Below are 25303 nucleotides of genomic sequence, written 5' to 3'. Positions count from 1 at the left end.
TTATAGGTACATGTCTTTGTTACGTGTCAAGATAGTTTGGTTGTGGAGGAAGGATTATTGAACAAAAGCCTAAATATTTTTCTCTGAAATCTAAATTGTCCTTTCTCCATGTTCAATATAAAAATGTGATGAACCCTCTTCTAATTCCCAACTCTGTCTCAAGGTGGTGCTTGCCAAAAAGTACAATTGTGCTTCAAATGGGTTCTTGTAACTTTAATTATTTAACAGCTTACAAAGCACAATTATATATAGTGACAAAGCTACAATGAATGTGGCTTTGCTATGATACAAAATGAGATTATTAAAGTTTCACATAGCAATTTAGTGGGAAAAAAAATCACAATTTATACAGTAGAACCAGCAAGCAGTACATCTGTAATGCCCAAGGATTAAATACCACAGAATAGCATACGCCTGCTCCATTATATTTTTCATACCAGGCATTTAAAAACCATGTATATATTGCATTGGTAAACAGGCCAAAAAAAATCAAATTATTTAATAATGCTGACCTTGAAAATGTTTCAAAGAAGATACATACAATATACAGTTCAATCATGATGTGGATTGGATTTACATAACATTAGAAAGCTTTTTGTAATTTATGTAAGAAACAGCTGTATAGGTAAATAAGTTAATCAGTACAAAGATTGTATTTTTTCCATAGCTGCTGAATTGCATTGTTAGGCAAATTGCAATTATTTTGGAGATTATCAAGTCATCAGTGAAGTTATGTCAGAAAACTTCCTTATGGTCAAGAAGAGCGAGTAAGCTTTTCCAACAGTATTAATTTTGTTTTTAAGCTTAAAGTAAAAGGAGGTAGTGTGGTAAGGTTCAACCCAATTCTGTCAATGCCTGATATATGTGCAAGTGGCCGATGGGTCATCTTGTAACGAGATACTTGAATGGGATCCATTTCCATTAGAATGTGTGTATAAGACAACATCATCTGGTCCCCAGGTTTAACATCTTCCCTTTTGTCATACCTGTAAGGAGTATGCAGTGGATTTATTTGCATTCTTTTCAGAACATACTAAACTTCTGCTAGTTATCTGCACAGACATGTACTATCAAAAACAACATAAAAGGAATAAAAAGATTCTCAGTCTAATTCTCATCATACTTCATTATGTGAGCCACAGAAACAAGTGCTGTTCAAAGGAAGTCAAACATTGCATTAGCAACTCTTCCTGCTGCTACTTTGGTAGTCCATAGAGATCTGTGAGCTGCTCATAGCATATTTCCTCTCTGCCCCTCTATTTGAAAGCTGTGGAGAAAAGATTTACTGTGAGGCCTGTGATTTGCAGGGGAGGGGGAGTGGACTGGCTTTCATTAGGATCTGATTATGTGGGTTTGACTTATTAGGCTGCAGAAGGGGCAGTCCCCCATTGCTGGCAGGCAGTTGCAGTGGGGGTCCAACATCATGATGGTGCTGAGTCATCATCTCTTCTCCCCCCACCGATAAAACAAGTAGGATTTCCTACTGGTTAGGGCTCTAGTGTAGAACTTGGGAGTCCCTGGGTTCCATTCCCTGCTCTGCCACAGGCTTCCTGTGTGACCGTGGGACCAGAGTTACAGAGGTACTTAGGTGCCTGAAGATGCAGATCGGTACTTGGCATGGTTTATAGAAATGCCTATGCATGCAAAATGCCTAACCTGCCAAGATACTTCTGTAAATTACACTAGGGCCCAGATCTTCAAAGACATTTAGATACCTAACTCTCATGAAATCAACAGGAGTTAGGCAGTATGTAGGCACCTATCTGCATCTTTAGACACCTAAATACCTTTGGCCATCTGGCCACTTGTTGCTTCGTCCCTCAGTTCCCCATCTGTAAAACAGAGATGACAGTCCAACTGCACAGGGCTATTGGGAAGATAAATACATTAAAGGGGGATAGATAGAAACATAGCATGCCCATGAAAATATAATAGCTCTAAGGGAATGCTATTTTCTTAAGTAAATGAGTCAGGTTAAATCATAGCCTTCATGAGACTATGTACCATGTTGCATTAGGTTCCACATAGTGGGAAGATAAGAAATATTTATATTTTCACATTATATGTGTATATTTTCCATTGTACATAAATGATTCATAAAGATAACTTTAGAAATTAGCTAAAAGGATTTATGTTTAAGTTATCAATTTGCTTCCCTTCTGTAATTAGAGTTCCCACTTCTATACCTTGCAACAATGGGGCAAGGAAGACGGAATGAAGAAACTTCCTTACATTTCAACTTGTATGTCCACCAATCCTTCACATCTAAGCAATTTCTTCCCTGGTGGGATCCGAAGGTTACTCTAAAGTTGCCAGCAAGAGGAAGGGCCTTAATTCCAGAACAAAAGCTTCCAAAACTCTTTAACACTAAAACTCAGCTCTGATCAATCTAAGTTAGTTTTGACATGAAATAACCAGCCTCATCTTTGCTGAGGCTGAATCAAATTAATGAACATTGAGCTGATGAGAAAAACTGACAGGAAATACATTTGTCCTCTAGCAACTGCTTGTCCCTCAGTATTCACCTCTGAGATGCAACTCACAGTGATGGAGAAGTCAAGAGGGACAAGGATAACAAAAGTTAATAGAAACAGAACCCTCATTCCAGCAAAATCCCATTAAGAACACTAATTTCAAAGATGGTGCCACAGCATGAAGCACATTCCGCAGAATCTCAAGAAGCCTGTAAATATACTGTGTAATGGTACACTAATGTATGCAAACTACATATTTATCGTCTCTCCTAAGAAACCACCTTTTTGGGACTAAGCAGTTTAAGGACTATCAGATCCAGCTACCATCTGAGATGGCACATCTGGTCAGGCTGGTGGAGAGAACGTGACATCTGGCCAACAGCCTTGCCAGTTCCAATCCCATAGTCTCCCTCTGGGCTAGTAAAGGAGCTATCATTAGGATGCAAGCTTTCCTGAATATTATTACAGTATTTAAAATAATACCTTATGCTCATACAGCACCTTTCATCCTGTTTCAAAGAGTTCATGCTAATGGAGGAAAGGCAAACAAGATTATAGACCCATCCAGTTTTAAAATCTACAGTCGCTCTTTGAAGGCAGATAATGGAATTCCTGCATTTGTCTTGGGGCAAATAGAATATCTGGGCATGCCACTTCAAAACACTTCTAGTTATACACTGCAGTTATCCTGATGAATCATCAGTCTGCTTAGCCACTCCATCCATAAATCTGATTATCCCTTTATGTGTACAGTCTGTGAAGACAGCAAATTATTTTCTACCCATCTGCAGGGCTCTTGCTTCCTCATGCCAGAGGGAAGGTCTGGTACTACCCTGATTCTTTGCATTATTGTGCTGTGTGATGAGAACCTGGTGCCTGTGTGTATGATCGTCAGCTGCTGTTTATCCTTGACCTCTCTTATGTTGATCCTTATGATGAATCAGCCTTTCCTTGATGCACCTTTCTGATGAGCAAAGATAACAGTGAGTGACAAACTGCCCCTCCATATCAGGCTGCAAGACCACGGAACATCTGTCAGAGTGACAAAATGCTATTACTTTCTTTTTTCCATCACATTACGGCCTCACATTCTATGCTGCACCACCAATGGGAAGCAAAAACTGGTTAAAAGCCATCAAAATTAGGCATCATATACAGAAAATGTAAAATAGTCCAAAGTACGTTCAGTAAAGTAGCTTGCTGAATAAACTAGAATTGGGGCACTCTAGCTACCATATCTGTCTTACCACATGGGGGACGACGACATTGTACAATTATTTCTGACAGTTCATGATTTAGAGTTTCCTCCAGATTCCAACATGTGAAGAGTAGTCTGACATGAGAGTTGAACAGTTGTGAGGAAATGTCCCCACTAACATATTCAGTATTGTAATTAGATTGAGAAAAAGTAGCAACAATAAGTGGTGCCAAACTGGCTAACTTCTGCACTCCTGACAAAAGCTAATTGGTTCTTCCTTCTCATTTTCCCTCCTCCCTGACTCCAAAAACCATGAGTTCTCAGATCACCTCAAGAACTAAATTACAACTCCCGCAGCCCCCATTAGCCTGGAACGGTGAACCGCGGCCAGTGGGAGCTGCGATCAGCTGAACCTGCGGACGCTGCAGGTAAACAAAGCATCCCGGCCTGCCAGCGGATTTCCCTATGAGCTGCGTGCCAAAGGTTGCCGATCCCTACTCTATATGGTGGAAGGGATATTCCACATAACTAAGGCTATATTTGAACATGCAAATACCGGAACATTTTGTCACATTTTTTCAATTTAAGATATTTGCCACTGTTCTTAAAAATTAGGATAAATTAGGATACACTCTACTGTCATCAGTTGAAAAGTGATGGACTACTACAACGTGTTTTGAAAGATCCAGTGAAGTAAAAATGGATTTTGAGGGTTATCCAGGACACATTTTTATCCAGTCACAACAAAGGTAGTTGAGTTTAATAAGCTAAGAGATTTTTTGATTTTCCCTCTTGTGTCTTTAAATTATCTCTGGTACTTAAACAATAAATGGGCCAAGAAAAACAGAAAACAAAAAGCTTCACGGACGTTCCATGTTTGGTAGAGAATTCTTACAGACTTCACCAAAATTCCCTGAAGATTTGATTGCCCCTGATCATGACTTAACACACACACTGTGTAAGAATCAGTGTCCATCCGGTTTGCCAGCATGCATGCACACAAGAGGGAAAAACAATGTTTACTGTCTTGACAAAAACCACTTGCTCATGGCATACCTCCAATTCGAGTTGACTTCCAAAAATCGAGAAACTCCAGTCTGTGCAGCAGCCACATCAATATGGACAGAGACATCTACAACAAAAACAATACTATTTCAAAATGCTTGTAACTACAGTACACCTGTAAGTGAAGAATAAGCTATGTAACCATAAAGATACGTGTAAATATTCCAAAATAAACAATATCTAATGTATTTATGAGAAATGTACAGCAAAGAATCCTCAAAACTGAAGTTAGATGAACACTACTTAACATTCAAACCAACTTTACATACCTGCTGTTGAAGGCAGCAACTCATGTAATTTCTGTATTGCAACTCCTCCAGGGTAGTTGAAATGTGAAACATATAACGATGTTCCTGAATAAGCAGCATTAATTAGGAGATGTGTCATAACCAACAGCGATCCGAGTTTATATAGCCAGGATTTTTTGTAGTTATGCAAACTGTTAAGGGGTAAAAAAACCAGAATGAAAATTCGCTGTTGATCTTGCCTTTACATTCTGTAAGTAGTTATTGGGGCAGAACATTTTAAAAATAAAAGGTTTCACTGTTGGACAAAAGCAAGAGTGAGGATGACTGCAAGTTCTATTATATTAACTAAAAAATTATAACACTGTATTTCTTTCCCTTAATTCTAAAGGAATTATTTTGAATGACAAATTAATAGTTACAATTACAACAAATAATAAAATATTCATAATATAACACTTTAACACTTCCGTGTTTTTAACCTTTAGCTATAGAAATAAACATACAATTCTCAAAAGCACTTTGGAATTTCACTTTAATTTGTTTATTTAAACAACTAATTTAGTTCTTTAAGATAAACATTATAGTTAAATGTACCTAATTAATTAGCACTAAGGAGTTTCCTGAAAAAGTAATAAACAGTACAGCTATTCACTGGAATGTGCCCCTTTCTCTTGTGGGTGAAATTAACTGAATTATACCACTACGCTGGGGTACAACTTGCTGCAGATATCTACTTATAAATTTCATTAATTGGAGTCACACATTCATCAAGGAGAACAAAAACCTGTATTTATACAGCATATACAATAAGATTTCTAATAAATCATTTTAATGATAGTCAGACAATAGCGATCCCACTTTATTTATAGTGTTGTAACAGTTCTGGCCTTAACTGATGACTTATTTAATAAATAAACTTTTAACTATCTGGTTATAAGGCTAGGACTATGGGCCAAATTCTGGAACTGTAACAAACCTTTCCCAAACAGGTGCACATATGTATTGCAAAGAGAGTGCTAGTGGCTCTCAAACTTTTTTCATTTGCGGACCCCTACAAATTTTCGAATGGAGGTGCAGAACCCTTTGGAAATTTTGAATGGAGGTGCGGACATGTATAGAGATCTATTGCCTGTATATATAGCTGAATTCTGTTCCATCAGTTTTCAGTCCAAGTCTTTTGCGGACCCCTTAAACATAGTCCGCAGACCCCCAGGGGTCCACGGACAGCAGGTTGAGAACCATTGTGCTAAACTACTTCCATTTTCGGCTGGCAGCAAGCAACCCAAAGCACAGCCCTGCCCCCCACCTTACTCCTGCTGGGTGCCCAAATAACATGTTCCTGGGGCATTGCTAGGTTAGAAGAAGCATGCTCATAAAAGAGTGGCCCATGCCCCATAGTCCAATCCTCGTGCACCCCACTGTGACTCTTGCTATGGAGAACCTTCAGAGCTTTGTGCTGAGCTAGTATAGGGCAGCCAACTTGCAACCTGTGCTGCCACTGCTGGCCACAGCAGTTCAGGTATAGAATCTGGCTCAATCACCACCTGCGTACGTGCACTCCTTTGGCTAGCACATTACATTTAATCTCTTTCTCCTCTAAGCGATAAAAGAACTGACCAGCATCTTGTAAGCTACTATCAAGTTTGAACTGAGAATAATCTGTTCAAGAAGCATTACTCTGAACTTACATTCGTGTACAACCTTTGGCAGCCCCTATGTTGAAGACGGGGAAAGTGTATATGATAAACCGCAGCTCTTTATGTGGGAGAAAAGAATACAAAAAAATAAAACCCAGCGCTGGTAGAATTAATACCCGAGTCCTTTTGTCTGCTGCACCTAGAGGCACAAATATAATGCTGCATCCCAAAGCACGAGGCAGGGCTGAATAGAAATACCACAAGAAAGGAGAAGTCTTTAAGATGAAAAGGGAGTTAAGGATGTTATTGTTATCAGCAAATGTTTGGGTTAAAGTAACTTTATCCTTTCAGATGTTCTGCAAAACTTTTTTAAGTATGCAATAAATTTATTTAGTTTACAGCTATCACATTGTTCCAAATTACTCATATATTGAACTTCTAAATAAGACAGTTTAGTCATTTCTGAAGATTTTGTTTTCTTCACTTAAGTTTTGCAGTCCTCTACAGAGCTGGTTGAAAAATAGGAAAAAAAAGGGTAATGAAAAATGTTGTAGAAACGTTTTTTTCCCAAAATGTTGAGGAACTTGATTTTTTTTTTTACCAGCTTCCGTGTAAAGAAATAAGCAAATGAAGGCATGTTTCAGTGGTCCATTAATATATCCTTGGAAATGCTATGGGCCTTCATTCCCCTCAAGCATTCAGGTATCAAGACAATGAACATGGTACAAAAACCTATAAAGCAGCATATAGGCATATATTAATGAACCACTGTGCACAAATACACAGCTAAATGCAATTACAACAGGGATCCTGAATTTAAAGTCTTTTTTTAAGGATTATAAGAAAAATAAGAGAAGAAAGGAAGGGTACTGGGAAAAACATTAATTTGGTAATTTGAAAACATCTTTTTTCTTTTTTTTAAAGTTTCCTGGACTTTACAGCTTCCCTTCTCCCTCACCCTTTGTGCTCAGCTGCCCTTGCAATTGCAGTCGGTGATCCACTGGTCTTTTCCCACTCTCTTCCTATTGCAAACACTATGCTGGGAATGTTAAACAGTTAGACAAAGAGAATTAAGAAGTGGGTAGCAAGTCAAACTGTTGCCGAAAAAGGGAGCTGGATTCAAGGGGACAGAGAGATAAAATGCACTCTCATGAAAAGCCCTCTTCTCTTTTCAAGGTTAGAGGCAATGAGGTAAGAGAGGAGGAGTCAAGGGGTGATTTTGAAATCGGGCCCTTAGCAGTAAATACAAAAAGGAAAGGGCAAATTGTAGAGGTTTTGTAAAGGAATAACTGCCAGGGGTGGTGGTGAGTTGAATATAGCACCAAGGCTGTGACTACATAGGAAAAGTTGAACCCTTAAAATATATATACATCCGGGTTGTTCCACTGGTGCCACCAGCAGCAGAAGCTACAGCGTAGATGGGATTCAGACATTTTTGCAACTGGATCATCTAACCCTACTCTTAGCCACTGCCTGTATTACAGCTGCAACCGCTGTTGCCACCACTGCACTAATGGAGAACGATGAATTCTGTTTTTGCCACTGTAGATGCAGCACCAAGGCCTTGGTGATAGGGAGGACAGTGGAATTCACAACCAAGAGGGAGAGAAGAGTGAACGATAAGGCAGTGAAGAGACTGAAGGACAATGCAGGATTGCACAAGGAGCTTGATCCTGTGCCCCTGGAAGTCAATGGAAAAACTTCCTTTGACTTTAATGGGGCAGGAGCAGGCACCAAGAGGAGGACAGGAGAGAGGTATGTCTTGGAACTGGACCCCACAAGGTAAATTTCAACTGAATTCTGTCATTGATGCCAAACATTTCAATCATGTCACAGCTGAGTCCCATGAATAAATCAGTACAAATATTTGGCTTAGCTGACATAAGGCCATGTCCTTATTTTCCTATATATATTTAAAGGATACTCCCCAGTTTGAACTTTTATTTAAAACTGTATTATACCAAAGCACTTTCCCCTCCGGCCATAGAAGCTGCCTCCAAAATACGGAGTCCACAGCAACTGTTAGTCCTAGAAGAAAAAAAAAATATCTAAGACTGAGGAGCTTATCCAAGCTGAACATTTGCCTAAGAGATGAACATAGACTGGGACACCCTATGAGCCTGATCTAATGCCAGTTAAACCAATGGGAGCCAGATCATGCTCTGGGTCTTGTGCTGACATAGAAATGTGACAGGTAATTGCACAGTTTGCATTTCATTGTAGAAATCACAGGCACTATTAGAGAGAGACTCATACTGTGGTCTTGCTCTATGTCCAGTGTGAACAATAGTCTGGACTGTCGATCAGGAAGGATGTGAAGCAGGGAGTGGTTTCTCTCTGTTAGCATCCTCCACCTCACAGTGCCGGAGTAAGTGAATGCTGATGTGCTCAGAATTATCTTCCACTGCTTCTCCTCTCAATGTTGTAACACCCTCCCCCCTGCCCATAAATAGCAAATGTATTGATGCAACCACCATCAGGCAGACTCTGAGAGCATGCTTTTTAAGAGAGTCGTGTTGTCCATGAGGAGGCTCAGTGGGTCTACATATGCTCCAGGCCTCCACAGATGGCTTGAGACCCAGGCGATTTCACAGTTTTTCTGCAGTGACCAACACCTAATCTATTAAAGTTAAAGAAATGAAATAATAAAAGATGGGAACATAGCATGTACCAGGCAACTCAAGTATCCCTAGAACCTGATTTGTGTAAACCTCCCTCCTTCCATCTTCCTCAATATCATCTTGTGTCACATCACATTACATCTCATTCCCGGTCTGAGTTCGCTACTCAGGGTGCAGATCTCAGGCCATTTGATGGTAATAATGGCCAACCCCCCTGAACATTGGGAGTGGGAAACTCCATCTCATCTTACCATAATAGTGCACTCTAGGAAACGTTGCAAGTTGAAACATGCAGCATTTTCCAGCCCCTACACAAGTTCTTTCTGTGTAGAAGACAATATGGTCCTAAGGTTTTTGCTAAATATCCTGCATTTCTCCCAGAGTAAAATTTCACCAGTTTAATGAATACATTAGCTTTCTTGTGGTGAAAACAGAGGAAATTTATTCTTAATTTTCACTTTTTATTGAGTAAGTTTTACTGCAGGCATATTTTTAAATAAAAGAAGACCTTAGAAAAAAGAGGAAATAGTAGATATTAAATTCAATGAAAAAAAGGAGCACTTACCCAACCAAACAACGCCAGCAGCAACAGCATGGGAAAGCATCTTTAAAATGGGGATTCTTTTACTTAATAATGTCACCAGAAGCATGAGGCCCAAGAAGATACAGAGCTCTGATCTGAAGACAATAATTGCCAGTGCTGAGAACCAAATAAATGGTCCGTGCTTTTGCTGTATCCAAGATGTAAGTGCCAAGAGAACTGTAAAAAGATATAAAAACACTGTATTAACCACCGGACATCTTTAAGGTTTTTTTTAATTCAAGTATCTCCTCTATTTTGGGCCCTATTCAGTATTCCTACTGCAGCAAAGCTTTGCCAGAGAAAGGTATGCAGAATAGGGCCCTTTGTAAAGTACTCTAGTTTGATGCCCTAGCTAACTAGGAACAGGTGTATCACAAAGGAAAGAGTCTGGAATCCCTCCCCCGGGAGTATATTTAATGAGTGACATGAACAACTCTACTTGTGACCTGGTACTGAAAGCTTTTCTGAATCTAAGTGGTATGGTTATTACTATTATAATTTATTCTGTGACAGCCAGTGTGCTTGTTATTCTCATGACCTGTGTGTACCTTGCATTAATGCTAATGGCACTCAGATCTAAGCATCAAGAAGAAAATGTACCCTGCGTCTCCTAAGAACAAAAAAATATGAACACATTTGGGTGGCTAGTTGCACATGTGTCACATCTCTATATACTATGGGTTCTCTACTTTTTTTCATAGTGTTGGCCACATCCTAACAAAGATCATATTGAGCACCAGTCGCGATCACAAAGCATCCATGTGGAAATTACAGCAATTGCTTATATGAAAGAGTAATAGTAGAAAAGTATTTTAGTAGTCTCAATACCTTGTACAGTGCTTTGAAAAGGTTATCGCTGTGCAACAGTCACTTGATGATTCAATGTGTTTTTATTCTGTTCTATATAGGTTCTTATACTGCCCTCATCTGAGTACCTTCCAGTAGTGCATTAAGGGACACAACTAATATCTGCCAATGTGACTGGTTGTTTCTCCCATCCTCTCTCCAGGAGGAGAACTGTGTGTGCAGTGGAATCTTCTGGTTTGGGGGATTTTTTATTTTTCAGATGCGTTTAGATCAGGTCAAAGAAGAGCATATTGCACTTAGAGAGGGGGGTGGTGAGGTTTCTGACGGTCCTTATTTCGGAAGGGAGTTCATTGCATAGTCTCAGACTGTCCTCTGAGGTAGCTCTGTCTCCTGCACAGACTAGCTTTACCTTTACTATAGATTTTTAAATCGTAAGAATGTCCAGAGGCTGTGCAATGGCCACGTGTTTCATAAATAAAATAAATGTAGTCAAATCTCTACCTAATCAAAGTCACTACTAGGTAAACTCCCTATATATTCAGCTTTAATACAACTTCAGTTTAGCGAATTATTTTAACACATATGCTATAAAACATACAACCACAGTTCTCCAGTCTCCTTGCCACACAGTCCAGCCATCAAGCATATATACATTAACTTGGTCTGACTACATTTATTTGTCCATGTGCACTCACTATCAATAACATTAGAAATAATTTCAAAATGTATATGACATCCTCAAAATAAATGCTTACCAACAGGAAGTGCGAACATATTGGGAAGTGTTCGAGTGCAATAAAACATTAGATGAAACTGAGTAACAGTTATTAGACAGAAGATCGTCGATACAGTTGATCCAAACTGCTTTCTGACTTCTTTCTTTAACTTCCATAGTGCATAAATCACACTAAGCCCCAGACTTCCTCGGACTTTTGTGAAGAAAAAAAATTAAGATAAGAAAGCAATGTCAGGTTGCTTATTGATGTAGGCAACAACAAAGAGGAATGTTAAGAAATATTAAATTACTATTGCACAAATACAAAGAAAATATTAAGTAGTGCAATATTTAAAAGATGGGGTAAGGAGTGTATAAAGAAACAGGCAAATTATGTTACAATACAATATTTTAGATCAGACTTAAAAGAATAAAGTATCCAAGGTAGTGTTTTCAGTGCAATCCATCCTTGTTTGGTTGTGACTCAGTATCGCAGGGGCTGAGTTCTCTGAATGATGTTACGTGGGGTGGTGTAGCAGGGTGGTCTGCCCCTTTAAGGGCCTGCGGAGCCAAGGAGCAGCAAGCCCTGGCCAAAGGAGAAGCCCAGAAGACAGGTGCTGAGAATGACCAAATCCAGCTAAGAAGCAGCCAATGATTGGTGCTGATTCCCAGCAGGAAGATATAAGTGAATAGCCAGCTCTGTCAGAGAAGGAGAGCCAGGAGAGACAAACACTTCCCTGGTCCCCAGCCCTCAGGGTGTGTGTGTGTATGTGTGTAGGCATGGCTGACTGTTTTGTCCCCAAGCAGTTAGACAGACCCACCAGACTACCGGTAGATAATAGTATGTCTAAATAAAACACATTGTGTCCATAAAAACTTGGATGTGAATTCTGAATTCCCTTCCACCATCCCCTCAGTTTTCTGTTAGAACTCTGTTACTTTAGTATAACTTTCTTTGTGTTGGTTACCTGGTAAAAAAAGGATGGTGGAACTTTTAAGTTAGCATTAAGTTAAATAACTCAAGTCTTGCAAGTTCATTTGTAAAATAAACATACTACCATATTCTCCAGCATTGATCCAAAATCCTATACCTTAGAACAGTGTTACAGACCAGTACTGCAGAATACATCACTATTCAAGATCTCCTTTCAGACCTGATTTAAAGTTCATACCTATCAGTTGTGAGTAAAACTTGGACATTTGCAAGCTAGACAGCACGAATATAGCTGGGCTGGAAAGCGCAGCAATAAAGACTGGTCCAAGAAACGTTCTTGGGACAACTCCAGGAAACTCATGATGGTCGTACTGCAAAGAAAAGAAAGGCTCAGTGTGACAGGCAAGCTAGAAATAATGTCTAAGAACAGATGAATGTAGCAGAACTAGACAATGCTCTTATGCTTCATGTTGCATTTGTGCTGGTCAAGAGAGAGATGGGTTATCTTGGACAGACCATAAATAATAATGTCCTCTTTCCTATTCACCTTCTCCAAGTCCAGTCTGTGGTACACAATGTCATGGATGGCTTGGAGGTTGAAGCTCTCCTCCACTTTTGTAAATGGACAGACAGTTAAATATGCAAAGGCCACAGCAATGATCAGCAACAGCAGGAGTGATTGTCCACTTGAGCTCCTCTTCTCAGCCATGCTGGACATGAAATCCACATATCGTCTATTAAAGAGATCAAAACTGACAGAGGGGAAAAATGAAATTATATTAACATCATGACAACGTGCCTACAAAGGGAAAAGGAGAGACTAATGCATTTTAATAAAATATGAAGGGAAAGACAATGCTACTGTACATGTAGCCTACTGCATGACTAACAGATCAAGTAATCAATCAGGTTTTCATATATACTAACAAAGTGAAGTATCTTGCCAAGAGCATACTCAGCCAGTGTTCCATGATTTGCACTGACTGCCTGAAGTTTAAGGTTTTGGCTTTACTCTATAAAGCCTTACTGTCTTATGCTTTACCGTAAAAGACAACCTCTCTCCACATAGCATACTGCCACCACAAACATAAAAGAGAAGGAGCTGGTGGCACAGTGTTTTCTGTGCGGGTCCCATATCTTTGTAACTTGCCCCTCCCTGTGGTGTGAAATAGCCTGACTTTAATAATTGTATGCAGTGTTGTTGTAGCCATGTCGGTCCTAGGATATTAGAGAGACAAGGTGGGTGAGGTCATATCTTTTATTGGACCAACTTCTGTTGGTGACAGAGACCAGCTGATTTCTGAGGCAGTTTCCGTAAAAACAGTCCAGATGTTTACAAGAACAAACTTTGGGCAAAACAATATATTTTCCCCATGTTTAAAAAATTCTTACAACTGAAGCTCATCCTGGTGCCAGGAATGTGCCTTTTGCTGTTCCCATGAAAATCCACCCAAATTTACCAAGTTATGCAGCTCTAAAAATCATAATTCACCCATGCTCAGTAGGGAGATGTTAGAGGGTGATAGTTAAATTCTCTGCAAATTCTGTCGGCAGACATCATGTTCCTCCCCCCAAACACATCCTACATGCTGGCTAGGCTGCATATGTTCCATCCCCACAGCGCAACTGAGGAACAGTGGCGTAGTGGAACTGGAATGCACCAGCATGGTGTTCTGGCTCAGTGCACCACCCCTTACAGAGTGGGGGCAGAGTTAGAGCAGCATGAGGCGGGGTTAAAGGATCAGGCTGGTGCGGAGACACGGCAGTTTAGGACTACACTGTTGGTGATGACACTCGGAATGTGAGTGCTGAGCACAATTTTCTTTGTAATTGCTCCCCCTGGTTGCCATGGGCCACTGTGGTACCATACACTGGAACTGTGAGCAAGGAGTCTCTCTATTATGTGCTCTCAATGCCCTCCCCCCCCACCCCGATAGCACCCAGGCAGTATAGAGAAGGAGGTAACTTAACTGGAATGTAGAAGGGTGAAGAGCAGAGGGGAGACCAACATACAAGCCAAAAGGAAGACTGGGACAGGGACCAGACAGAACGAAGGGCAGAAATAGAAGGGATCAGAGGTATAATGGTCTGTAACTACTAGAATATGTACACCTTGAGAACCTAAAGTTGATCCCAGGATTCTTGAGGCTCACCATTCCCCTGCTGTCAGCAAATACCTGTGAAACCCACTGGCAAAGTATGTGTCTCATCTACCTCTACTGTTTGGCCCATGGAGAGAATGACAACCTACTACCAATTACTGTGTTACCCCCAGAGGTCTGTACTGGAAAACTAAAGGTTCCAACACCGTTGATAATACATCCAGACGTCAGTTTGGTTTTACAAAAAGGAATTTTTTTCCATTTTTCTTGGTTTGTAACTTTTGGCACTGCCAAATATAAGCAACAATGCCAGTCCGAAGCCTGGGTAAAAAAGGAGGGTTCTGCAGTTAGGTTTGCTACCCATTCAGGTAAAACCTTAACGCAACTGAAACAATTCAGTCCAACAGAAATTTGAGTAAGTAGAGATGGAGGTCAAAACCCACGTATGAGAGTTATCAGTGAAAGCCAAAAGAAAGCTGAGATCTCAAGATATTGAATCCTCATAACCAAATCTGTAACCCGAATAGGCATGTATATACTTTATATAGTACAGGAAAGTTGGCACAGGTCACACAAGAAATGAAAAAGTACCATGTGAACACAGTGTCAGTGAGACAAGATGGCCAGGGAGTGGCAAGATAGTGTCTGGAGCTACAATGTTATATTCAGGAAGATGAATGCACAAAAGAGGTGTATAAATTATGCTGGATAACATCACAGTGAAGACCCTCTGGTTTGTGAGCCAGTGAACAACAGATTAACAAAAGCTAGACTATAAATAAAACATAGCAAATGTACAATAATCGAAGTATGCACCAACAAACACAGCAGGTGGCAGCGAAAAGTACTCATTCTATGAGCAGGTGTGTGGTGGGCTGTATAGACCCCACACCAGGGACGGGCAAACTTTTTGGCCTGAGGGCCTCATTGGGTTTCTGAAATTGTACAGAGGGCCAGTTAAGGGAGGCTGTGCCTCCCCAAACAGCCAGGTATGGCCCGGCCCCCGCCCCCTATCCTATGCTTCTCGCCCCCTGACGGCCCTCCCAGGACTCCTGCCCCATCCAACCCACCCTGTTCCCTGATGGCCCCCCAGGGACCCCTGCTCCCTGACGGCCCCCCTGCTCTCTATCCCCTTAACGCCCCCAGACTCCCGCCCCTAACTGCCCCCACCGCCCCACCCAATCCCCCCTCCTTTCTGACTGCCCCCCAGGTACCCCTGCCCCATCCAACCACCCCTTCTCCCTGACAGCCCCCAGACTCCTGCCCCTAACTGCCCCCGCACCCCATCCAACTCCCCCTCCTTCCTGGCTGCCCCCCCAGAACTTCCCTGCCCCATCCAACCACCCCTTCTCCCTGATCGCCCCTGGACCCCCCCCGCCCCTAATTGCCCTCTACCACTCCATCCAACCTCCACTCTCCTTCCTGACTCCCCCCCCCCCCCGCCCAGGACTCCTGCTCCATCCCCCACCCCTGCTCCCTGTCCCCTGACCACCCCCGGAAGCCCAGCCCCTGACTGCCCCCCGCCACCCCATCCAACCCCTCCTCTCCTTCCTGACTGCCCCCTGGGACTCCTGCCCTCATTCAACCCCCCTGTTCCCTGCCCTCTGACTGCACCGACCCCTATCCACATCCCTGACCACATCTCTGACCACCCCCCGAACTCTCCTGCCCTCTATGCAACCCCCCTGCTCCCTGCCCCCTTACTGCGTTGCCCGGAGCACCGCTGGCTGGTGGCACGGCTGCACCAGGACAGGCAGCCATGCCATGCAGCACAAAGCACTGGGTCAGGCCAGGCTCTGCAGCTGCGCTGCCCCAGGAGCTCGCAGCCCCGTCGCCCAGAGCATTGCACCAGTGGGTGGCGGTGGGTGGCGCAGTGAGCTGAGGCTGCGGGGGAGGGGAACAGTGGGGGAGGGGCCGGGGACGAGCCTCCCATGCCAGGAGCTCAGGGGCCAGGCAGGACGGTCCCGTAGGCCGGATGTGGCCTGCGGGCCATAGTTTGCCCACCTCTGCCCCACACTGATAAGGAAGGCACACCCTATGTGCAGGATTAACCCCCCCCCCCCTCGCCACCCCTGTCAATCCTGAATGATAAGGAGGAGGCCAATAAAAAGGAGGAAACTGCAAGCAGCTGTGGGGGTAAGATCATCCTGAACAGAAAACTGCTGGAACAACTCCTGAAGACACAAGGGGAACTCCCATCCAGGAGATATCCATCCCCAGTTCTAGGGGGAGTACAGTGAACTCTCAGGGTAAGCCTGACAGAGTGATCCTGATTTCAGTAGCCCAGCCAGACGAACTTGTCAAAAACTGCTAAGTAGACTGTCCTGCAATAAGATGGTATTGTCTGCCTTTTTCCCTGTGAGTTGGGTCAGTGAAGAAGATATTCTCGGGTGTACTGCTGAGACATTTAATTTTCATTTTGATTCCCCATCAGAAGAAATTTAAGAAAGCCCACAAAGGGTAGGGTCCCCCTTTGCAAGGATTAGGAAACTGGAACCTGTGTATAAGCCACGCAGCATAGATAACTGGGCATCACCAGGGTCTCCCACCATCTGCAAGCTGCACCAAGTATCGGATGACATGCCTATTCATGACATCAAGCTAATGATAGGCAACTTCAGTGCACAAATCAGCAACACCTGTACTGGATGGAAAGAAGTAATGGGCACAGCAGTGGCAGGCATCCAAACTGATAATGGTGAATGGCTCTTGAATCTCTGTGGCACAGAAACCATAAAAATCTCTTCCAGCAGAAGAGAATTCAAAAGCTCACACTCAGATCATCAGAGAATGCAACTATCAAACAGACAGACCATGTGTATATATCTAAGAGATGGGCAACTTCCTGGAGGGATGTCAAAGTCAGCAGAGAAGCAGATGTTGGCTCAGATCATTATCTTTGAATGGCCACATTACAACTTAGACTCAAAAACCCCACAAAAATGGAAACAAGAATGTTATAGCAATAAAGAAGTTCCAGGACAAAAAAACAAAGATCAATTTCCAGATTGCACTTAACTGTTCTACTGTTTTACAGGACCAGACTGATGAAAGTCTGGAAGACACATGGCCAAACTGGAAGAAGATGGTAGTTGAGACAACAGAGAAAGTAGCAGGCCAGCGAAGGGGGCAGAAGAAAGATGCCTGGATTACATCTGGAACATGGGAAGCAACTGATGAGCTAAAAGCTCTGAAGGCCAAAAAGGAACAGTGCAATTCACAGGCAGAACTCTTAGAGGTGGATGCAAGATACAGAGAAAAGGATAAAAAAAAAATTAAAAAATTAAAGAACAGATGCAGATAAGATAGAATTGCCTGGGTTCAGGAGAAGACTATAAGGCAGCAATAACAACAGAGGGGAGATTTCAAGTAGCTCTATAGAATAGTGAAAGACATCTCAGGAAGAGCCAGACAGACACAGCTCTGAAAGATAGGAGACAAGCTAACCAAGAGTACCCAAGGGAGGAAAGAGAAAGCAAAGAAGACCAAGGAAGAACTGGCAGAAGACAGTGACAGAGGATACTGAATGCGCTGGCATCACTTGAGGAGAAGTACCACAGCTAGTGAGTGACTGTAATGAATGGAGGAACTGGACAGCCCGATGTGTCATAGGCACAGGAGGAACTAAGGTAAGGTTTGTTTAAAACTTAAGAAATTAACATTCTTTTACCATAGTTGTGTCAAAAGTTGCAAACTTAAGCACTTAAAAGTTAGGAAATGCCAGTATTAAGATTGCTTATGAATCCTAAATCCCCCCCCCCCCCGGATGCATGTGCATTATAATACAGCCTTTAATTACTGATCATACACTACTTTTTTTTCCCACAGGACACCAAAAACAATGAGGAACACACAATTAGTGACTACCTTTGAAAAGTTTGCTTTAAGTGACCTGCCTGGCATCACATAGGAGCTCTGTGGCAGAGGCAGGGAGAGAATCAAATTATCCAGGGTTCTGTTCAACTGCCTTAACCATGAGACCATCCTTTCTCTTCCTGCAGTCCCCTGCCTTATTCACTACAAGCCTTCCAACTTCTAAAACAAATGAGTCAGTGGTCCTACAGACCTTCATTCACTACGTAACCTTGATTTCTACTCAAAGCACTGTCCACAATGCACTGGATGGGAGCAGAGGTCCTGTAGAAAAAAATAGACAGTGATCATGTAATTAAAGATTGCATACCCATCAGTGACCTGAGTTAGGACTGCCTATACAATCTTAACTTTTGAGTGCTTGGTTTTGCAACATTAAAATTTTAACAAAAAGATTTTCTTTTCTTTTTTATTTGACTCTAAGTGCGTTCAGAATTAGGAGGCTGCAAGGAAGGTACATCCCTTTGGGATTTGCCACAATAAGGCAAATCCTTAATTCCTTGAGCTGTGTCAGCTGCTTTGACAATGTGTTTTGAAGGTGGCCTTAAAAGTATTTTTAAACTTAGAAGGCCTATACCAGGCTTTTTTTTTCCTTCAGGGAGGGGATGGCTTCATTACAAAGTGAGGTGATGTAGTGCACATCATAGTAGTCTTTCTAGGTTTTAACATCTCTTGAGTTCGGGGCAATCAAAGGAAGAAGGCTGTAATTCTGGACTGCAAATCTGAGGAGAAAACTTAAGATTTCTAAAGAAAATGGTGGTAACCAGGTTATCAAAATATTAGGGCTGTTGATTAATCGCAGTTAACTCACACGATTAACTCAAAAATTTAATCACGATTAACTGCACTGTTAAACAACAGAATACCAATTGAAATTTATTAAATATTTTTAAATATATTGATTTGTATTACAACACAGAATACAAGGTGTACAGTTCTCACTTTATATTATCTTTTATTACAAATATTTGCACTGTAAAAATGATAAAAGAAATAGTATTTTTCAATTCACCTCATACAAGTACTGTAGTGCAATCTCCTTATCGTGAAAGTGTAACTTACAAACGCAGGTTTTTTTGTTACATAACTTCACTCAAAAACAAAACAATGTAAAACTTTAGAGCCTACAAGTCCACTCAGTCCTACTTCTTGTTCAGCCAGTTGCTAAGACAAACAAGCTTGTTTACATTTACAGGAAATACTGTTGCCGGCTTTTTATTAACAATCTCACATGAAAGTAAGAACAGCCATTCGCATGGCACTTTTGTAGCCAGCGTTGCAAGATATTTATGTGCCAGCTATGCTAAATGTTCATATGCCCCTTCATGCTTCTGCCACCATTCCAGAGGACATGCTTCCATGCCGATGATGCTCATTAAAAAAATGATGTGTCAATTAAATGTGTGACTGAACTCCTTGGGGGAGAATTGTATGACTCCTGTTCTGTTTTACCCGCATTCTGCCATATATTTCATGTTATAGCACTCAGATGATGACTCAGCATGTTCTTTTTTAGAACACTTTATCAGCAGATTTGACAAAATGCAAAGAAGGTATCAATGTGAGATTTCTAAAAATAGCTACAGGACTCAACCCAAGGTTTAAGAATATGAAAGTCTGAGAGGGACGAGTTGTGGAGCATGCTTTCAGGTAATAAGGTCCCCTGGGGATGGATCTGGGTGCTATTTTGTCAAGTTATGTGGGGAGTGTCTAACCTGACATTCCTGATGGTATTGGTGCTTTACCAGCGACTCCAAAATAGACTGGGTAAATTAAAATTGGTATATTTGACCTGGCGGGTTAGGGAACCCCTAAGGTCAAGAGGAGGGACTGAAGGGTTAAAATCCATTGCTGATGTAATAACCTGGCATATGGATTTGTGTACAGGCCCAAAGTCCAGAGTTTGGTCAAGAGGTCAGAGGCCTAGCAAATAGCGATTAGTTAAGAGAAAGTAGAATAACCAAAGATAACTTTGCTTTTGCTAAGATATGCCTGGTCAGCAAAACGCCAGATGTTGGGGGCAATAATTGTGCCTTATTCAAAGTTGCAAATAGAACAAAGCCCTGTTTCTGTTGTGTTAGTTTCTTCTGTAGGAAGATGTTCTTCCCACACATCCAACCTTGAGTTTATGAAAGGTTCAAGCATTTCAGTATAAGATATGGCCTCCTCCCATCTCCCTTTCCCAGGGACCAATGCCTGCCTTAAAACACAAATGAATAACTTGAAAGACAAACTTTATTGCCATATACTTTCACTGTTTCTTTGCTTTTACCCTTGGATATGTATCCATTGGACAATCAAAGAAGCTACTTCATTCCTACAGACTCCAAATCAGAATTCAATATATATATTTTATACTAATACATTTATTAAAGTACTAATTAAATGTTAAATGTTAATTTGTCAATTTAAGACCATGGGCAGACCATTATGTAACCTTTGACCATTGGTTACTGTGCTATTATGTCTTGTTGCTAGACCTATCTGGCGGTGTGGGACTGCCTACCCTGTCACTTTCCCCTGCCCATGGAAAATCCATTTATTCCATTGTAATCAATTGATTGACAGTGTCTCTGAGCCTAATAAGCAAGGTGACACTCCGTCAGTGCTGTTAAGTAATAAACTCCTGTGCTTGACTTCTACACGGTGTGGATTTATGTCCTTCAGCATCTGACTCAGATGATGAAAATTAACATGCATTGGTCCACTCTGCTTTGGATAGTTATCGAGCAGAACCCGACATCAGCATGGACGCATGTCCTCTGCAACGGTGGTTGAAGCATGAAGGGACATATGAATCTTCATTTGCAGCTGCCACGTAAATATCTTGTGACGCAGCTACAATAGTGCCATGAGAACACCTGTTCTCTCTGTCAGGTGACATTGTAAACAAGAAGCGGGCAGCATTATCTCCTGCAAATTGTAACCAGACTTGTTTGTCTGAGCAATTGGCTGAAAAAGAATTAGGACTGAGTGGACTTGTAGGCTCTAAAGTTTTACATTGTTTTGTTTTTTAATGCAGTTTATATTTTGTACATAATTCGACATTTGTAAGTTCAACTTTCCCGATAAAGAGACTGCACTACAGTACTTGTATTAGGTGAACTGAAAAATACTATTTCTTTTGTTTTTTACACTGCAAATATTTGCAACCAAAATAAATATAAAGTGAGACTGTACATTTTGCATTCTGTGTTGTAATAGAAATCAATTTATTTGAAGATGTAGGAAACATCAAAAAATTTAAATAAACGGTATCATGTTATTGTTTAACAGCACGATTAATTGCATGACTAATTTTTTTAATCGCTTGACAGCCCTAAAAAATATCCTGAAATATTTTGTTATTTCTAATAAACATTAACACAATCCACGATTATTATGTCATTTCATAACCTTTTGGGAATGCTTTCCAGAAGGTGTTAGAGCCAATCAGTGCAGTTTTCCTTTAAAGGAAGGGTGTTTGACAGAATGAATGGCTTCAGAAATATGATTACAAATACACTGTTTATAGTTTAACGCTATGAGATGCATGATGTGAATATTTATACCTATGTTGTCAAAAGACAAACTTTTGTCAAATTTTTACCCTGGTTTAATTTTAAACGCATGGCCTGTAGCCAGGGCTGGTGCAACCACTAGGTGAACTAGACGATTGCCTAGGGTGCCAAATGGTTAGGGGTGCCAAAAAGCGGTGCCCTGGCTCGGCAGGGAGGAGCTGCCTTCCGGAAGCACTGGAGAGCCAGAGTGTTGGCTTGTGGGGGCTGCGAGCCCCAGCCATGGAGGAGCCAGCGCGGCGCAGGGGGGCAGCAGCCCTGCAAACGCGGTGGCGCCACTAGCGGGTAGTAGCCGCGTCCCCCACCCCTCCTGCCCAGGCTGCGGCCCAGCACCCCCTCTTCCTCGGGGGCACCTGCAGGCTACAGCAGATGCTTACGGGCGGCGGCCCCCAGGCATCCCCCGTCACCATACTTGAGCTCTGCGGCTCCCGGGAGTGTGAGCCACTGCCCCTCCCACTGCCTCAGCACTCTGTGGGGGAGGGGCTGTGCGCGGGGCAGCATGTTCTGCCTCCACGTGGAGCCAGTGTTTGACCGGCATGGGCATGGTAAGGGGAGTCCCAGCCAGGGGGCAGTCAGGGAGCAGGGGGAAGGTTGGATGAGTCGGGAGTTCGGGGGGTGGGGGAAGGGAGACTCGGAGCAGACAGGGAGTAGGGGGGGTTAGATGGGTCGGGAGTTCTGGGGGCATGTCAGGGGGAGGGAAGTGGTTGGATGTGGCATGGGAGTTCCAGGGGTCTGTCTGGGTACGGGGCTGTGGATAAGGGTTGGGGCAGTCAGGGGACAGGTAGGGGGTAGAGTCCTAGGGGGGCAGTTAGGGTGGGTGGGGGTATCAGGAGGGGGCAGTCAGGGGACAAGGAGCAGTGGAGGGGTGTTGGGGGTTCTGAGGAGGGTAGTCAGGGGGTAGGAAGTGGGAGGGAGTGGATGGGGGTGGGGCTAGGGCAGGGCTCTCCCCCCCGTCCTCTTTTTTGGTTGTTGAAATATGGTAACCCTAGGTGAGAGGGGAACCGGGGGCGCATGGGGGCTGGTGCCCTCATGCATCTGCTGCAGCCTGCAGGAGCCCCCCAGAGGAGTGGGGTGCCGGCCCGCGGCCTGGGCAGGAGGAGTGGGGGGGCAGCTGCGCCACCACCTTTGCAGGGCTGCTGCACCCCCGTGCCGCGCCCAGTGATGAACTGCCAAAATCTTAACAATCGGTTCCCTCCTCACCCCACGACGGGGTCGTTGCCCACCCCTGCCTCCCGGAACCCCTACCCCATCCACCCCCCTGACTGCCCCCAGAACCGGGCAGGAGGGTCTTGTGGGCCACCGAAGCAGATGCCCACCCCACCCCTAAGAGCCAGAGGGACCTGCCGGTGGGCGAGGTGGGGAGTTCTGGCGGTGCTTACCTGGGGCAGCTCCCAGGAAGCATCCAGCAGGTCCCTCTGGCTCCTAGGGGCAGGGTAGCCTAGCTAGGGGGGAAGAAGGGGGAGCGGCCACTCCCCCCACTGATCACATCAAAAGTGGCACCTTAGGCGCCGACTCCGTGGGTACTCTGGGGCTGGAGCACCCATGGGGAAAATTTGGTGGGTGCAGAGCACCCACCGGCAGCTCCCCACCCCACACCCGGCCCCAGCTAACCTCACCTCACCTCCGCTGCACCGCCTCCCCTGAACGCGCCGCCCCACTCTGTTTCTCCCCCCCCCCGCCCCCGGCATCCTGTGAATCGGCTGTTCGGCAGCAAGCCTGGGAGGGCTGAGAAGCAAGTGGCGGCTTCACGCTCAGAGCCAGGGTGGCGGAGGTTAGCTGGGCCGGGAGCAGTTCCCTGAGCGCCCCCCCGGGTTACCCGCTGCGGCGTGGGTGGCCCTCCTCATGTCCGTTCCCCCCCGCCCCAGCTCACCTCTGCCTCCCTGGGCCTGAGTGCGAAACCTCCACTTGCTTCTCAGCCCGCCCCAGCTTCCCATGCGAACAGCTAATTCGCAGAAAGCCTAGGGAGGGGCGGAGAAGCAGAACAGGGCGGTGCATTCAAGGGAGGAGGTGGAGCGGAGGTAAGATGAGGCTGGGGGGGGCTGCCAGTGGGTGCTCTGCACCCACCAAATTTTCCCCTTGGGAGCTCCCCATGGAGTTGGTGCCTAAGGCGCCACTTTTGGCCGGTTGTTAAATTTAGAAGCCCTCCCTCACAGAACAAGCAGTTCTAAAAGGGCTTCTAAATTTAACAACTGGTTGCAGCCAACCGGCTCCAGCTCATCACTGGCTGCGCCGGCTCCTCCATGGCTAGGGCTCGCCGCCACCACAAGCGGGATGCTCTGGCTCTCCAGTGCCTCCGGAAGGCGGCTCCTCCCTGCCGAGCTGCTGCAGCGGCCCAAGCCCGGCAAAGCCAGTGAGTGGACTCGGGGTTGGGGCCGCCGGGGTGGGGTGGGGAGGGCTTGTGGGGGGGCTGTGCAGGGGGGTTCAGCGGGTGGGGAGGGAGAAACCTGGTATGGGGAGCAGCCCCTGGGCATGGCTGGCCCCTAGGGTCTGTAAAGGCTTGTGGGGATTTGCCCCTCAATGAACCAATGTGCGGTGGTGGGAGGCGGGGGCTCGAAGGTGGAAGTTTCGCCTAGGGCGCAAAATATCCTTGCACCGGCCCTGCCTTTAGCTTAGATTCCCTACACTCTCCTCCATGACCCAGTTCAGTCGCTCTCCCAGCTGGCAGGGGTGAGACATGTCCAGATGGGCCCCGCTCCCTGCACATTATTATTCCGGTGTGTGCATTCCTCCAGCAGCCAGTGCTGTCGTAGGGGAGCCCTGGCCTCTTCCACGCATTAGTGAAAACCTCACCCTGCTTCCACTGGGCAGCCCCAGCTCTCCCCGTGGGCGCCTCGCGAGCCGGGCAGCTCCGCTCAGTCCACGGCACAGCGCTGTGGGGAGGGGAGTCGGCGGGGCTCGCGCAGTGTCCCACAGCGACGTGCCTGCCACACGGTCACGCGAAGGCCGGTCACGCGTGGATAGGACAAGTCAAACGAATCCCCCTCATCCTCCCTGAGTCCCCTCCCGCCTCCCCTGGAGGCGCCGGCGCCCCGCGTGAGGGGGGACCCCCGGGAGAGAAGACTGAGGTGTGGAAGGGGTTGCAGGCTGGCCAGCCGCCCCTTACACTCCACCCCTAGCGGCCAGGGGCCAACCTGCCTCCGCAGCCGCCTGAACTCACCAGCTACAGCCCGTCAGCCACGTGGCCGCCTCCCACAGGGCGCAGGTGACCGCCTCAGATCACCTGACCGTACAAGAGGCTCCAGGCGGCCATGGTGGATTCGGGCAAAGCACCCACAGCAGGCATAGGAGCCCCTGGACGCGCAGCTTCTAACAGAAATGGGCGCCAGGTACGAGGTCGCTGCCTGGCTCCCGGTTGCCCGGACTCAAAATGGCCGCTGAGCGTGCAGCCGGCCCCGCCCCTTGCTCTTTCTCCTGCGGCTTCCTGCCCATCTCCGCCCCGGGCCTACACGTCCGTTCTCATTGGCCCCGAGCGTGGCGAGCTCTGATTGG

General features: G+C 44.6%; 1 protein-coding gene across 6 annotated transcripts; it reads right to left on the bottom strand.

Annotated features, from left to right (window-relative positions):
• Window positions 1-202: 202 nt before the first annotated feature.
• On the bottom strand, window positions 203-25219 carry ALG12 (ALG12 alpha-1,6-mannosyltransferase). 6 transcript variants are annotated; one of them, XM_084617751.1, is made up of 11 exons: window positions 24972-25219; window positions 18451-18521; window positions 12830-13034; window positions 12521-12653; window positions 11389-11562; window positions 9809-10003; window positions 8547-8650; window positions 6674-6897; window positions 5007-5176; window positions 4729-4804; window positions 205-986 (listed from the first exon to the last, which is right to left on the bottom strand). In XM_084617751.1, exons 3-11 carry the CDS (start codon window positions 12998-13000, stop codon window positions 755-757), a joined length of 1479 nt encoding a protein of 492 aa, XP_084473877.1. In that variant the 5' UTR covers window positions 13001-13034; window positions 18451-18521; window positions 24972-25219; the 3' UTR covers window positions 205-754. The 6 variants fall into 6 exon arrangements, with proteins under 6 accessions (XP_084473879.1, XP_084473874.1, XP_084473877.1 ...); XM_084617752.1 differs by lacking the exon at window positions 24972-25219 and adding an exon at window positions 24605-24911; XM_084617748.1 differs by lacking the exons at window positions 18451-18521; window positions 24972-25219 and adding an exon at window positions 16089-16177 and having other exon boundaries at window positions 204-986.
• Window positions 25220-25303: the final 84 nt, after the last annotated feature.

This window comes from Lepidochelys olivacea (genome assembly GCF_965140295.1).
Source record: "Lepidochelys olivacea isolate rLepOli2 genome assembly, chromosome: 1".
NCBI lineage: Eukaryota > Metazoa > Chordata > Testudines > Cheloniidae > Lepidochelys > Lepidochelys olivacea.
Note: the sequence above shows the minus strand (reverse complement) of the source record. Positions and strands in the feature narration are given on the sequence as shown.